Source organism: Trematomus bernacchii, unplaced genomic scaffold (genome assembly GCF_902827165.1).
Source record: "Trematomus bernacchii unplaced genomic scaffold, fTreBer1.1, whole genome shotgun sequence".
Classification (NCBI taxonomy): Eukaryota; Metazoa; Chordata; class Actinopteri; order Perciformes; family Nototheniidae; genus Trematomus; species Trematomus bernacchii.
Window position 1 is genome coordinate 17,314,624 of NW_022987648.1, and position 17,194 is coordinate 17,331,817.

Sequence of the window (17,194 nt, forward strand, 5' to 3'; positions counted from 1 at the left end):
ATGTTGTCGTGATACCTATGCAAATGGTCCAAACACCACCAGACTTCAGATGACAGTTAATGGTCCAGCCCTCAACATGTCTATATACCATTAGTGAGTTTTCCTCAAAAGCTGTTGCCATGGCAACGCATCCCTTGCAATAAAACACGATATGGCTATAACTCCTATGAAAATTGTCAAAAAGTGCTAAAACTTCACATGTGTGCTAACAGTCCAGCCGTGAAGACATCTACGGGACAGTTTTGAGATTTCTTCAAATGCCATTGCCATGGCGACAGACCACTCGCCATGAAACACGATGTCGCTGTAAGTCCAATCGACACGGTCCAATCGTCCCCCAATCTTCACTTGTATATCACCGGTCCATGCCTCAACAGCTCTACGCCAAATCTGAGATCTCACCATATGCCGTTTCCATCCCTCGCCATAAAACATGATGTCGCTATAACTCCTATGAAAATGTTCAAAAAGTGCTCAAACTTCACATGTGTGCTAACAATCCAGCAGTGAAGACATCTACGGGACATGCCGTTGCCATGGCAACACAATGCCCGCCATGAAACACGGTTTTCTCATAACTTCAGTGAAAATGCTCCAAATGGCCCAAAACTTCACAGGTTTGGTAATGATGCAGCAATCAACGCATCTAAGCGTATAATGGGATGTCATCAAATGCCGTTGGCATGGCAACAGATCATTCGCCATCAAGTTAGTTCAAAAGTTTGCATTTCAAATATTCTGCTGCTTTTCCAAGCCTTTTTACTTTCTTTACTTCTCTCATCACACATTCAAGCCCCCAGTGTTCATGTATAATTTCAATCTATATTCTTCACTTTCTTCTTACACATTACATTTCAGCATAGCAGTTTAGCGTCAGCTTTTCAGCATAAAGCATTCCCACTAGCAATTTCTTCAGGAATTGCATTCTCTAGTTTATTATGTATCCCACAACATGGAGGTTATATTCTTGCTACTATAGCTTATTGCCAACACAACGACATGATCATATTAAAATATATTGAAAATGCATTTACTTTAAGAGCTTATTGTTTGATATAGCTTTTAGGTTTTAAATATCATTAATACATTTTCCTTATCTCCTAAGCCCTGCAGCTTACATTGTTTGGCAAGATCGAAGGACCCTGGAGTGACAAAGTTTGCTCTTAAATAAACTCTTCCTTCAACTAAAGTCAATAGCATTGCACCCTGCAAGCAATTTCATCTGACCCTTGTACGTTCATTATTGTACTGCATATGCTTTATTTTCACATTTTTAGTACAGAGACTATTACAACTGGAAGATGATACTTATGATACTTTCTTTAAAGACAAGACTACATTGTGTGTTTTTATTTTGGATCGCCTCTTAATGATTTTGATGATTCTGTTATTGGAAATGTTCTGGTAAAGGATTCCATTATTATTATTATTTGGTTTTCCATAGCGAAACATCTTTATTTTTCAAACAGACTAAAAGACAGGTCACATGTTGGCTCAGGATTAGTACATTGAATTGATGTCATGAAATTCTTAGCTCTGCCCACGTCACCCTGGGCAACGGGGCTAATCACGTGGGATATTGAACACACCTGTGTAGGCGTTGTTTTCTCAAGAGGCTGACAATGAGCTTAAAAGTGTTCACTGCCACCTCCCATAGTAGCCTTTTAGAACATTTGGAATATTCTTTATTGGATAGGACATCTGCAGGATCAGTTGCTAGTAAAAACAAGCGTTCGAAGTTAAAAGCACTTTTTTTTTTATTCATTAAGAAATCATGTTATGAAAATAATGACAACTAACCATATATCAGACAAATGTATCTTTCCATGTTAACAACAAAGGTTTGCTCTGGAGGACGTGACGTCTCAGCGGTCCCCAGAGTGTCGCTGTCTTCTCCTTGTGCGAGGAGTGTGCTTGGTCTCCCACTTCCATACTATAAAAATGTTTACAAGGCTTTTCACGTCTCTTCTCAGTGTCCACACATGAGAACACGTTTCAAATAATTTTTGTTTGTGAGTGAGAAATTCACATATACCAGATTCAGTCTTTGTGTTATGTGGTCATCTTCTCCATCTATTAATAATTTACACAAAACCTGTACATACTTACAGCAGGCAGGAGCCTGTTTCTGAGGGGATGATCACACAGAGAAAAGAAGCAACACACAGTGAAGTGAATCTTTACAAAGTCAATGTGATAATGTGGGAGGTCAAGATGTTATGAGCATATTAGACACTTGCCTTCATCAAGACATGCAATACAAATACTTTTGTAACTCTCATTCACTATGGCACTCGAAATGTGGCTTTGACATTCTGCATGAAACCAATACCGGCTCCAATGTCTTCCAGTCCTTTGCTTTAAAACACACATTCAACACAACTGACAATAGGGACAGACACTTTAAACATATTTATGGAGTGTGTGTTTGTTATGGCTGATGCTACGATAAAGTATATTCATATTAACCAGAAAGATGAAAGACTTTGGGTGCAATAGGATTTACCATACCTTACCTCCCTCTGCATATCCCCCTCCCTATCATACAGCTGATAAACTTCACAAAATTAAGTTAAGCTGGGATAGGAAAGAGTCAGAAAATTCACTTAAGGCTTCATTCATATTATTTGGCAGGTTGCTAATGGAAAGCAACGATTATATTCCTCGCCATCTCACGACTCCGAAGGCTGGGCACTTACTGTCTGCAGTCATTCAAAGTATTTCACGTCACTCATATTGCATTTTGTTTAGATAAAACAATAACTATATTACACTTTTTTGATTTAGAAAAGGACAACATTGCGTCAACCACATAGTATTTCTAAACATCCTGTTACTGACACCACAAATTAAAAGGACTGATGCTGAAATGATGGAAGAAATAACTGCTGTGTGCGTCTCTGCAATACTAACAACATGATGTGAAATGAGCAGGAACACTAAAATCCGGGTTGACTTCAGGCAGACGACAATGTACGTAAGATGGATTTTCTTCTATAAAAATCATATATGACCGGCAATGGCTCTGCGAACACTTAACATGGTGTCAGTCTATGGCACTAGTGTGTGGCAAACACAACAAATAATGAAAATATAGAAACGGACAGTAGATGAAGTTAATGGAACTGTGTAGTGTTATACCTTACTGCTATCATGTGTCCTGGGTTTAAGGACACGGACACTCTGTCATACTCAAAACTCTTTTCAACAAAACCTCTTTAAAACATTATTTGTTGAGGCGAGAAATCGCAGGGAGAAACTGACATGAGGTTTGTGTTGATCTAATTTCTCTTGGGATTTCTCTCCATTTTGCATCCACGTTTTCTTTCATGTTTCCCTGTCTGCGAGCTGAAAGAGGAGCACGCTTTCTTTCAACAGAAGCCACACCGACTCCCGTTGTGTGATGAGCCACGTGGAGGAGGAGGGGACCCTCACATGTTGTAAGCCACATATATGGGGTCCAGCTGGTCGGCCAGGAACCCGTCTCTGAGGTGCATGCGCTGCTTCTCCCCTCTGGAGTTGATGGGGATGACGCCGGGGTCGACCACCACCACCACTCCCACGATGAGGTAGTGCTCCTCCAGGACTACGTTGGTGACCAGGGCAACCAGGTCCAGGGCCTCCTGCTCGGACCCCTCCAGCTCCACGACCACCACCAGGAGGTTGGTCCAAGTGAACACCGCACTGGGAGAAAGCGAGACAAAAAGAAAAATGGAAGGAGAGCAAAAGGGAAAGAAAGAACAGGATAGAGGCAGATAAGTCAGAATTTATGTTGCTCAGTTATATTTCTGAGTATAAACTGGATAAATGTCTTACTACATAATGCATAATTTGATATGATTAGTGATGAAGTAGTGATGAAAATGTCTCACCACTCAGCTATGCTCTTGTGAGAACGGATAACGGAGGTCTCGATGTCGATTGGGTGATACCTCATTCCCCTCAGCTCCAGGGTCTCATCCAGAGAGCCCACCACATAGAGGGCGTCGTGGCGCTCTGAGACACACGCACACGCACACGCACACGCACACGCACACGCACACACACACACACACACACACACAATGTACCAAGTTAGAATGTGTTAAAGCTCAACGTCTGCATTCATTTTATAACTCCGATGTACAAATAATAAAACAAAGTATTTTGTTTTACAGTTTTTTTGTATTTTCATAGAAAAGTATTCAAAGTTAAGCTGCTCTAATCAGCAAACTGTTCTACTGAAAGGCATTTTTATTTATTTAATTAAAAACAAGAGCCCTTTTTCTCTTAAAGTGACATTAAAAGTTTATACACAAGTGTTGTATTTTTTGTTTTAATATCATGCTTATATTACCCCAATTTCATCAAATTATCTTCAACTGACTTCTAAAAAATAATTAATAATTAATTAACGTAATAAAATCACGTATTACTTACTGAAAACAAATACACAGACTGCATTTATGTATTTAACCTAAACGTATATGAATGTAACTTGTCACACGGAGTGAGCGTTTGTTATCCTCACCTCCACTGGCGTCCGTCAGCTCGGTGCGCCGCAGGAAGCCGAGGTAGCCCGTCCTCGCCCACACCGTCTGGGTGTCTCCGAAGCTCAGCTTGGTGTTGAAGTGGTCGGCGTGCAGCGCCTCCTCCCCGTAAACTGTGTAGTATCCTGTGGCATTGTGAGGACTGCTCACCCACACCTGATACACACACACACACATGAAGAGAGGTTACACACATGATTGTATACATCTGCTGTGGAGGTCTGGTGTAAGGACAGGCTTTGAAGTGAGAGCACAGCTTTTCTTAGTTCTTTTATTGTGTTGGAAACTGTCTTTAGACCTCTCAATGCAACTCTGTGCAAGATCCAGTTAAACTTCAATCTGCTGTTTAAAAAGGAAGATGTATTTATTTAAAAGGATGGCACCTGTTCCATCATCTTGTTACCCTGTCTAAAGTTGTCTTCATTCACTAAAACTCTCTCCTTGAGAAATCTAGCTTGTAAAACAAGGTTGTTATAATCTCTTACCGTTATTATAGAAATGTGTTTTCGTTGATATGACGTTTAAGAGATCAGTTCTCTGCAGTAAGCGCACTGTAACTTATAATGCATGTGGAACAGGTGAGGGTGAAACACTCAGGTGACTTTGTGACTTACCTCTCCTAGGTGGGAGTCTCCCAAGGGTCCTTTAGTCTCTGTGTTGGCAATGATCACCTTCACTCCTGGAAGGATCTAGAACAGCAGACAGAGATATATCAAAGATTTAGAAAACATGTTGCAGCACACAGTTACCTGTAGTGTTTTAGTGCATTTCAAGAATCTGGTGTATGTAGAAATCTGCATCGACAAGGAGCATACATATAGAATACAACAAGATATATTCGAAATATATAAATGTGTATATCAAGTACCTTCCCAGACTCCATCAGTGGCAGGCTGTGTGGAGACCCTCTCTCTACCAGGCGGACCCTGAAGGATAAATATACCAAATGAGCAAGTTCATATCTCTTTTTTATTATTCTATTCCCCAAATGTGAAAAAAGCAGGAAAAACAGCCAAAAGATTGAATAATGTATTCATTTGCAATAAAAATGTGTACCAGAATTATAATAACACCACATATTAGACTGACTTAACACATGTCCACGTTTATATCTCAAAGAAAACTCCTGTTATTAAAGCTGCAGAGGCGCCCCCTACCTGTCGTGACGTAGCGCTCTCATGTCCACGTAAACAGTGGTGGGGTCAGGTCCCGCTGTGCCCTGGAGGAAAGCAAGCAGAGTGAGACATCAATGTAACTCTTAAAAGCCTGACATTATTGCTGTATGTAGCCTGAGTGGAGGGGAGGTGGAGGCTGCTTAGGACACAACTGTTGACAAAGCAGGGGGGGTGGGGGGGTTGCAGCCAGAAGCCGACAAGCCAGGCTACGACAGTGAGGAAGTCAAACTCACAAAGACAGTGTGAGTACTTGAACATTCTGATTAATCTTCTCACGGTCAGCTACGTTTTTTTGCAAGTGTAAGATGTTTTTGAGAATCTACTGTGCTACATTAGAAGCCTAAAAGTAGGTAATTTATTTATTTCAAATGTTTATCTGCTGTAACAAAAAAGGCACTCCAATGTCTGAAGATTTCTAAATGAGCAACATTTGTTTTGATTAAATGTCTATAGATCTGCCATCCACCTCATTTTTCAGTACTGATTGTGGTTGTCAGATATTGATTCCTTCTGCTTAAAATGTTTCATTATTGCTGCTGTAGGACGAGTCACAATGCATTATGGGTTCCATCACTCTATTGTGTAGTTGTCCCTGAGGTCAAGGACAGACACAGAGACAATGAGACTCATCCAGAGATTTCCATGAATCCCAAACCAGCAGACTGAGAAACCAAAACACTTAAGAGTGCGTTCATAACTTGTCAGACATTCTTTTTATGAACCTGATCAACAGGTTAGCTCTTCCAATAAAACTAATGAGGCGTGTTCTTTCATTAAAACAAATAAGTGACTTCATTCACTGAATATCTTCTTGTGTGAAAGAAAAGGCACCAAAACAATACTTCATTATATAAAAAAAAAAAAATTGTATTTTACTTAAACTAACTAAGTTGAAATATTGGGTTTGTCAAAAATAGGGGGATTTAAAAAAAATAATTCATCATTTCTTCTTGTAATGCTGTGTGAATGGCACTTGTAAATGACTTTTATCATGGCAGAGTTCATGCTGTGTACTCATGGTATAATGTAAGCACAATACAAATATCCTGCTCATAAAGCAATGGTTTGGTTCAGAGCCAGCTGGTAAGACTCGGTCAAAATGAATAGCGGTAAAGTTCAACCGTAGCTCATCAGGAAAAAGAAAACCAAGAGAAAATGTTTGGAGGCATCTTTAAAAACCATGCAAGAAAAACAAACGCACACACAGCTACAGACCAAAGAGCAAAAAGCAACTCTTATCCATCCGGTTACCTGCTCAGCCAGTTTCCCTAACCTGTTGGACTGACAGGGCAGGACAGATACAGATATTTATATATGTACTTATATAAGTGGATACACATGCACACACACATGAACAAAATCACAGGGATAGGGAGAAACAAATAGAAAAGGACATCAAAGTGCTACAGGAGGAAAAGAACGATGAACAAACATTGACTGCCACAGACTCTGGACCTCTCTCTTCCTCCTCCTCATCATCATCATCCTCCTGCTTACCTGCAGACAGATGGCCACGTTCACCCTGCAGCCGAAGGTGGTGCTGACGGCGCGTGGCGAGAGCCCCAAGTCCTTTCTTATTAAATTTAAATTGTAATTTTAATGACACCAATTTTACATTTCATATATATTTATTCATTGTCGAGAGCTGTCTATTCACTATTCACATTGCCATTGAGACAACTGGAGGTGTGTGGCGCAGTGGACTAGTGCGTTGGTGTTCGGATCAGGGGAGCAGAGGTTCAAACCCCACTGCAGTCAGCATGTCGTTGTGTCCCTGGGCAAGACACTTCACCCCAAATTGCTCCTGTGGGGATTTCCCACCGTATTGAGTATGTAAGTCGCTTTGGATGAAAGCGTCTAACAAGTAACATGTAATGTAACTGTGGTGTGGTATACACAACAAACACCAAAAATAAGAATGTTTCTGCTGTCTCAATTTAAGACAAATGCACTTATATATTATGCCAATTTAAGAATTTAACTCTTATTTAAACTTAATTTAAGATTTACATTCTTAGTCAACTCAACTAAAACACTAATTTTACGTTATTCTTTTTTAAATAATGGAGGAATTATTGCTTGTAATAAGCAAAATGTGCTTACATTTTTCATTTTTGTCTAGTTTCAAGGCCCATTACGGTCTTTCAGTAGCTAGATTTTAATTCTAGTTTTAAGAATTCTAGCCAAGCAAATTTGGCTCACCCCATTGGCAGATTTGTTTGCTTGATACAGGAACATCTGACTTGATTCAAGAATATTTATAATGCTTGTTTTTGGAAGGGCTGTTTTTGCAGTGTATTTTATATGCAGTGCTGGTACTTGAGTCTGTTACTTTAAAGTGGGGTTGTGCCGACCTTCATCTACTGCAGTGAAAACACTCATTTTGGATAAGTCTCTCACACAAACCCATTTAAAAACTAAATCCAGATTGCTCAAGCGAGTCTTTCCAAATGTAACATACTTTGACCCCTGCTAAGATGCCTGTTGTTGACACACTGAAGTCCAGGTAGGCCAACATCTCTGGGGTCGGGGGCTTGTACATCTGGGGAGTCTTCTTCCTGGGCAGATCATCTGGAGGATGAACAGAAGGAGAGGTGAAATGTTTTTAAACGAGAATACTGAAATTACAGACCATTTTTTTCATATAAAATATCTACACTCTGGTCGCAACATGAGCAGATAAATTGTGTTGTGTATGTATTAATAATTCACCTGTGTCCAACACCATGCCAGCTCTTGATGTCCACGGCAGCCGCAGCCTCTTTGGATTTCAGCAGCTTCATAATTGCTTGACTGGTTAGGATACACACCGACTTACTGACCTTTAACACAGAGATACAACAGTATTACTACTTGTATATATTAACTTATTCACATCATTTAAGCCCCAAAATGGAGCAGGGCTGACTTTGTATATAATTCAGTTTATTTCATGTTTCAATAGCCATACATTCAACAGGTTTAATGATTGTAATAACCAGTGGCGTCGCCTGGCCTGGGCATCCGGGGCTTTAGCCCAGAATGTTTTTTCTGTAGCCCCGGACAATTCTCCCTCAATAATATAATACATTAACCGTGCTTTACGTGAACCTCATCATGACACAAGAGAGGACGGCATCACTGTAATTTCCCGTGTTCAGTGAATGCAACAGAGGCATGACACCAGACCAATCAGAGAGTTGCATGGAAAAAACGTGTGCTTGTGTCATTCAAGCTCGGCTCTGTGTGTGTGTGTGGCAATAGCGCATTCAGGCAATATGGTCTAGCTGCGGCCACGGACAGTACATGACACTACACGACACGCCCACTACACGACACGCCCACCTGACACGACACTACGGTGGCTGAGAGACATTACCGTACATGGCAGATTAAAAGCGAATTGACGACACTTATTATTATTGAGATCGTACATGGCAGATTAAAAACGAATTGCAAATGTTATTGTAGCATTTTAAGCAACTATTAGGCAAATAAATTAATAACCTAGTCTATCCGTTTGAGACACAACAGTATAACTTTCAACCCAAATCATTTTGTCAACAAACGGTGGTTTAGTCAACTTTTTTTTAATATATAAAATAGGTATTAATGAGATGATCTATTGATTATGTTTGTCTAACTGCTACACATGTATTTTATACATAAATGTAGATATTTGTGAACATCTAAATATAGTTGTTAAAGGTTTTAAGATATACATTATCACATCATGGGGTCATTAAGGAACAAATTAGGAGGGCCAGTCAGGCCACTAATGAGCTCAATCATTCACATGTATTATTATTACTTTATAAATTAAAAGTACTAGGGGTCTATTACAAAACCTTTGAAGGAATCGCATAAATTAAAATAAATGTATGGCAAGTATGATCAAATTAACATAATGTCAAGATATAGCCAATAGACAATCAACATGCTTTGAATATAAAGGAAGAAGAACAATAAACAGATGAACATTTAGGTTTTATGTGTAAATTGTGAACAAACCATCTTAATACAACTGGCAGTCTAAGACAGCAAACTAAGCTTCTTTAACTGCTGCTAGAACACTGTTTTACCATGGGGTATTTCTAACAAGACCAAAAAGATATACAAGGCTTCCAAAACAGAAGAAACCAACTCAATACAGTATTTTAATTTCCTTCAAAACGACAAAAGCACTAATAAAAACCAAATAACAATAACATAAAGGAAAAGTAATTGAAGTGGTTGCCTGTTGTAAATACCTTGGTATCTGGCTTGATGATTGTCTCTTCTCTAATAAGTCAAAGATATGTTTACTGTATATTATAAAAATGCTTGTCATGTAGGCATACTGGAGATGGGAAGGCTTTAGTCAGTGTTGTAGCTGAGATTCTTACCGTTCCAATGATGTATTAATAATAACTTGGATTTATATAGCGCCTTTCATGAGACCCAAGGTCGCTTTAAAAAGAACAGGAGTAGAAACAAACATAACAAAAGGCAGTTAGACGAACAGTTAGACAGACAACACAAATAGATTTGGGGCCAAAGACCTTGGCAGACTTGAGGGCCCTTTTGAAGGCGTCAAGCGTGGGGATGTTGCAGATCTCCGCAGGGAGAGCGTTCCAGAGAGTGGGGGCTGCCATACTGAAGGCTCTGTCCCCGAAGGATCGCAGGTTGGTGCGGGGGGCCAGAGTCTGAAGACCGCAGGTTCCGGGGTAGGGCATGTGGGAATTGTATTGATTTGATACAAGCAAGCCAGTGTTTCATTGTGTACTTTCAACTACAGTATATGGTCCGGCAAGTTCAGCATGCACTGCATTCACTGTGATGAATATACAATAAGACACTGATACCGTTTTCCTCAATGAACATTTATTGAACAGAACATCATGTGAAAAATGTTTCTTTTTAGTTGTAGGCTACAAAAACAACATGTTGTGGTTTTGCGCTTTGACATCAAAATGTTGGGGGCTGTGGAAATATTGTGCCATGTTGCTGCAGCAGCCGGAGCCATCACTGGAGCGGCCGTCGGAGCCATCACTGGAGCGGCCGTCTGGGCCATCACTGGAGCGGCCGTCGGGGCCATCACTGGAGCGGCCGTCGGGGCCATCACTGGAGCGGCCGTCGGGGCCATCACTGGAGCGGCCGTCGGGGCCATCACTGGAGGAGTCGTTGTGGTTGCTGGGGCCGCCGCCAACGTAGTTGGATGTTCAGTGCAGCAGTTTTTAAAGTGACTAATAAACATCTCCTTTCTCCCAATGATTCTTGGGCAAAAGCCACAGTGATAATGGCTGCTGGCCACACATTTGAGATGGCATTTATAAACATTATAACCTAAAAAAAAGAGACAGAAAGTGGTTTAGAGGATTCTAGAAACAAACCAACATGAATTTCTTGTAAATATGCAATTTGAAACAAGGTGTTTGTGCGAGAGCAATAAATAATCATGTCACCAACAATAATATTTTTGCCTATAAACTGATTTTTTGCAGATTGAATGTGTGATTATGCTCATATTGTGCCTACCCCAAATAAGGATATTTTTCCAGCATTATTAACACTTCATAACCTGAATATAAATCTAATTTTTAATGTTCAATTTATAATTCAAAATGAATTTACACCAAGGATGTCCTGGGGCACAGAAATAACACATGTATCCATAATGTGTGAGGCATTAAACACATCTAACAAGTAACATGTAATGTAATGTGATGAAGTATACAATGATCATATAGAATTATAGATGTACTTACCTCCATATTTCACAAGTGCCCTCTGGTGGCTCTGCAAATGAGCCATCAGACCAGGGTATGACCCGGTCCTTTCACAAAATGGACACTGGAAGGTGTCCGAGTCCAATTTGTTGAGCTCTGGGCGTGCTCCATCACGGAGTGTTGTGTTGTTTGTCTATAGGTGAATAAAATAGAATACAATTTCAGTGACTTTAATATTGGAAATAGTTAACTCCTTAAACAAGCAGCAATGGACTGGCCTGTATAATCCTATGGGACAAAGCTGGTCATACTTCCTCACTTTCAGAAGGTAACCCTTTAACTGCCAGCGCCACCATTTGGTAGAGCACATTTTGTGTCTTGATATCTTGTTGAAAAAAAAAAAAGTTTAACTCCATCTGATTCAGCCAGCTCTACCTTTTTGGTTGACATGTTATGCACAAAACAACCTCTAGATGTCACTGTGGTTCGAACAGAAAGACCTTCAGCTAGTTTAAATCTTTATATATACGGTCTATGGTTTAAATGTCAGGCCTACAGCATGGCCACAAACCCCATCTAAAAACAGAGGCCTGATTGCATCCACCTGGGTTACTTGGCTCTACCCAATAACTATATATCATTTAACTTTAAACCACACTTAAAATAATAATATAATTATACATATGTGCATGTCAGTATAGCAGCTAATACATGTTTTTTTTTTAAAACATTCAAATGTGAAAGACACCTTCAATGAATATCAGATTCTTGTAAAAATGCGAGTACATGCATTGTTCCATCTGTCAAGCTAAAATATATACATATATCTTAGCTCTTAGCTTGACATGCTAACTGAACGAGCATGTTCAGTTAGCATATATGCTAACTGAACGTCGAGCATGTCAAGCTAAGAGCTAAGATATATATATATTTATATGTATTCCATTCCTTTACATTTAATATTTAAAATACAAATTAGCTAAATAAACACAATTACACTGCGCTAAACAGCCACATCGACAAACAAACGAGAACCTAAATAGTATGTAATTATATCTAAAACCACAATACGTTAATTACCTGTACTCGGTGCGCCATATTGTTTGTCTGTTCTCTGAACCTCATGTCTCTTTAAATATCCTTGCATCAGCGTCAGTGTCGTCAATTCGCTTTTAATCTGCCATGTATGGTAATGTCTCTCAGCCACCGTAGTGTCGTGTCAGGTGGGCGTGTCGTGTAGTGGGCGTGTCGTGTAGTGTCGTGTACTGGCCGCGGCCGCTGCTAGACCCTTCTCCATTCAGGCCCAATCCCAAACCACTCCCTCGACCGTACCCCTCCGTGGCGGAGTGAACTCCGTCTGTAGCCACACTCGCAGCTCAACGAGGCTCCCTCCTGTCAGATGGAGGGAGTAAATACAGCGGCAAGCTTTGGGACAAACTCCCCTCTCTCCGGCAGAAACAGGAAATGCCGTAACTGTATGTAACAACGGTTTCAAATCAGCATCTCTTAGACAAAAAAATGTAAATTAATAACTCAAATAAAACTCCAAACATCTTTCATTGTGTTACTTATTTGTAAAGCTCTTTTAGTTTTAAACCTGATGTTTATAAGCTTCTCAGTTTTTGCAACAGTCTGTAAATATACACAACTTTATAATAAAATGCACACATTTACCTTTTTCTAGACTAAACACAGGTATGATCCTAAGTTAAAAAAATATGAGGTTATCATGAGGTTGTTAACATCGCAATTTATCAGGGGATGTTTGATGGAACTGTTTGTAAACAGCGTGTTTCCTGACGGACACACACAGCGTTGAGACCTGTCAGGTAGAGACCAGTCTCAAGTCAGCACCGATGCAGACTCGCTGTTTGAGGGCTTGATAGCCCACTCCCCCTCCACCCCGCTCCACACTCGTTGGTTTGGAACAGCACTTAATGTGGCGGACCCTCCGCGCGAACGCGCAAACGGAGGGGTAGTGTGTAGGGGTAGGGTGTAGGGGGCGGTTTGGGATTGGGCCTTAGTGTGATAGAGAGAGAGAGAGGGGGAGAGAGGGAAAGAGGGGGAGGGAGGGAGGTGCCAGCATGGACCGTGTTGTTAGCATCTGGTTAGCTAGCTGCACTAACGGACATAAGGAGCTGTTTGTTCCACAACAAGCTGGAGGAGAGTCCTCTCCTCTCAGACTGAGAGACTCAGGTGAGCTAAAGGACTCTCTGAGTGTTTAGATAGTTAACTTTAGTTAGTTTAGTTATCTCAGTGGGTCTCAAACGGTTTGGTCACAAATTATTCAAAAGATTATTTCCGCGGCACACCTTCATATGATCATTATAGTTATTAAAAAAAAGAGAATAAAGGAAAAACAGTTATGAAATACTATATGGCAGTAAAACAAGAATAGAGTTTAAAAAGGGAGTGATTAGTAAAATATCCATAAAGAAAAAGTACATCTGTTTACAGTTCTGCTTCATATGGGTGTTGAGAGAGTTATCCATAGATCTCTTCATTTTGCTCTCAAAGTGCACCAGATTGATGCATTTAACTTCAATATTTAAAAAAAAATCTTCCCGGGGGAGCATCCCCCCGGACCCCCCTAGAGGAGGTGAGCCCCCCACTCATAAAAAATACCACTTTACCCCTGCCTATATGCCGTGAGCTGATTATCGAGCCTTCATTGTAACAGTCGCGGGTGTACTGTGTGTGTGCGTGTGGGGAGTGTTGCAGTAATAAATGCCACTGTAGTGCCGCTGCCACTGTGGGCTAAGCCCCGAATGTTTTCAGGTCCAGGCGACGCCCCTGGTAATAACTATGCAGAGGTACAGTATTTGATCCTGCAGTCAACAAGTAACAGAGGTACAGTATTTGATCCTGCAGTCAACAAGTAACAGAGGTACAGTATTTGATCCTGCAGTCAACAAGTAGAGGTTTCTACTTGATGCTTAACCCCAAATTGCTCCTGTAGGCATGGCAACATGGTAACAAAGTGTATGTAAGTTGCTTTGGATAAAATGACTTGTAATGGATTGAGTAAGCATTTTGATACAGGTCGAACGACTCTCTGTTACCTCAACAATCATCTTGACGGTGGGCAGGGTGGTCGCGAGGTTCTGGGGGTGGGGGGGGTCTGACAGTGACTGGCACACAGCCGGCGTACAGGCAGCCGTAGAAAGTGGCAATCAGGTTGATTCCTGCACAAAAATGTTAATACTTTGTTAAAACGGATTTCCAAATGTTATACCTAGTAGTTGATCAAAGCGTTACAATTATACTGAGAACTTTATTGAGTCTTTTCTGTTGTGGTTTTGATTCATAGACAGACTCAAACAGTGAAGAAAAGAGGGCCCAGCTTAAGAACAGTACTCAAAGGAAAAGCAGCATAGTAGCAGTAGCAGCTCTTACCTGGGGGGTAGACGAGTGCTACATGATCTCCAGTGTTGAGGCGTCCCATCAGCGCTGTGGCCACCATACTTGCCAACCCTGCCGATTTTCGCGGGAGACTCCCGATTTCATTGCCCTCTCCCGGTTTCCTCCCGGGGTCATATTTCTCCCGATTTCTGACTAAATCAGATTTACTCAGGATTGTTTCCACTCGGACTTTAATACAGCTACACCATTGTTTGGTTTCCATGGTAGCGCGTCTCTTTAGACGCAACTGAAAGTCTGAGAGGGTGAGGAAGATAGTCACAGCAAACAGAACCAGAATCGACAATTCAACCCTCTGCTCACTCCTTTCCTTTCCTTTCCACATATGCTCCATCAAGGATGGTGCTACAGGCCGCAAGGCAGTGCACTTACAACTACAATAAGCATGTTAATGTTAATCTAATACAGCTCCGGCGATGTAAAGCGTCTTTGAGCATTAGGAAAAGCGCTATACAAATCACATGTATTATTATTATTATTATTATTATTAATAAATATTATCATTATTTTTTGAAAATGACATCACTGCAATAAAGTGCCATGATTCATCAGTCATTAAAAAGACTGAATCCGCCAAAACATACGTTCTAATGTTTTATCTATTAACAGTTTCTAAGTGTATTTACAAGAAATGAACAGTAAAACAATACAATTGCGATGGTAAAACTACGTTTTATATACATGATGAAAAGGGCAGTGCATTGAGAACAAGGAACAGAGGATGGTCTGGAGTGGCCTGAGCTCTCCATTGCAGCACGTCCTGTATGTACACATTGTGTTTGTTAGTGAATCATGAGCCACTCTTAACAAGCACTTTCATTCATATTGTGCTTCTTACTGTCTTTCTGTTTATCTTTCCTTTTTTCCATACCTTTAGGTTTTCCCAAAATGCTGTTTATTAGTTTTAATAACATGTGTATCAATCCTCACATATGCAGATGCTTGTGTGTTTTTCATGTTGATGTATCAGAAGGTGGTCCGAGTTATCAGCTTATCAGCCTGCATTTAACCTTAAAGGTGTACCACTATATGTAAACACGCAAATGAAAACTACCAAGTCACTGCCTGGAATAACTAAGAACGCCTTTGTGTAGCTGGTATGGAGACAATAGGCTTGTTTGAGACAAGCGAGACCTGCGCAGACCTGCGCAATTGCGATCAACGTCTTGCTAGTGCGTTGCATGATGGTTAGTCATTTTGTCCGACTTGCTCAGGAGGCTCGCCTACATGAGACGTTGAAATCTCGCGGGACAAAGACGCCCGCAGACTTGAGAGCGAGGCGCGGCGAGGCGGCGCAGTTTCTCTCCACGGGCTGTGGATGCGAAATGCTTGATGGGAAACGACTCGCTGGTATCTCGAGCAGAGCGCTCATTGGTGGTTTTTTACCCCGTGCTGGTGATGAAACTCTCCATTGGCTCGGCAAAAGTTTGTTGTTTTGTGTCAGTTTTACGTCGCCACTTCCATTCATATTTTTCATCATTGTTCCACAATGTTTATCATGACATTACTATCTATATATTTTATACTATACTTGCACTGCTTACCGTTTTCATACTTTATATATCTTAGCATATTCATATCCCTCACTGTGTATTCATCATTCAATTCATTCTATATTTTATTCTGTAGATTGTGTACATTACTTTTCACTTTACTGCTTTTTGCACTCCTGGTTAGAAGCTAAACTGCATTTCGTTGTCTCAGTACCTGTAATCTGTGCAATAACAATAAAGTTGAATCTAATCTTGAGCAGGAACAAATGTATTTACTTAGTAAATATCTGACATTAACGATTAAACACATTTGTGCATGAAGAGAGAAACTTGCTCTGTCATAGGCCTACTGGGTCAGGCTACAAGGAAGTGGAGAGGAAAATATCACAAACAGAATACTACAGGATTGCTGGGAATATACAAAGTTCCAGGGGCGTGGGTTTGGCTGGACAAGTAAGGAGAGAACGAGGGCATATGGAGTGGAGACCATAAAGTTTGCCAAAGCAAGCCCATTTAGCAGTGTTCCCCCATGGCTTTCCCCAGAAGCTAATATAGATGTGAGTATCATCGAAAGGAAAAAAGAGTGGCAAATAAATGAAGTGAGAATTAAAAGTATGGGAGTATGTACCTGAACGAAAAGTATTACAATTACCTCAAAATGTATACAGATGGATCTAAGAAGCAATAATGCGTGGGGATAGGCGTGTATATACCAGAATTCAAAATATCAATCTCAAAACGAGTGTCACATAACTTATCAGTTTATACAGCAGAAATACTTGCAGCAATTATTGGGCTACAATAGGTTGAAGAGACCTGATAGGGTGGTGATATGCACAGACTCACTATCTGCTTTGGAAAGCATACAGTCGACAATAACTGTTAGAGAA

At 40.6% G+C, this 17,194-nt stretch overlaps 1 protein-coding gene and 1 long non-coding RNA gene across 2 annotated transcripts; both read right to left on the bottom strand.

Moving 5' to 3' along the window:
- Positions 1-1,744: 1,744 nt before the first annotated feature.
- LOC117485628 (disco-interacting protein 2 homolog A-like) lies at positions 1,745-7,911 on the bottom strand. The gene is made up of 9 exons (XM_034134235.1): positions 7,907-7,911; positions 7,202-7,277; positions 6,956-6,985; positions 5,687-5,748; positions 5,398-5,455; positions 5,144-5,218; positions 4,511-4,685; positions 3,873-3,996; positions 1,745-3,684 (listed from the first exon to the last, which is right to left on the bottom strand). The coding sequence occupies exons 1-9, from the start codon at positions 7,909-7,911 to the stop codon at positions 3,432-3,434; spliced, it is 858 nt and encodes a 285-aa protein (XP_033990126.1). The 3' UTR covers positions 1,745-3,431.
- Positions 7,912-8,438: 527 nt separating this feature from the next.
- On the bottom strand, positions 8,439-14,923 carry LOC117485920. Its single transcript, XR_004556250.1, has 3 exons — positions 14,788-14,923; positions 14,454-14,576; positions 8,439-8,526 (listed from the first exon to the last, which is right to left on the bottom strand). It is a non-coding gene; the product is annotated as an uncharacterized LOC117485920 (long non-coding RNA).
- Between the last annotated feature and the right edge of the window lie 2,271 nt (positions 14,924-17,194).

Coding starts and splice junctions, on each gene's coding strand:
- LOC117485628 (XM_034134235.1), bottom strand. Junction 3,997..4,510: donor GCTGACGGACGCCAGTGGAG/GTGAGGATAACA, acceptor CGTGTGTCTCAG/AGCGCCACGACGCCCTCTAT. Junction 3,685..3,872: donor CACAAGAGCATAGCTGAGTG/GTGAGACATTTT, acceptor GCTTTCTCCCAG/TGCGGTGTTCACTTGGACCA.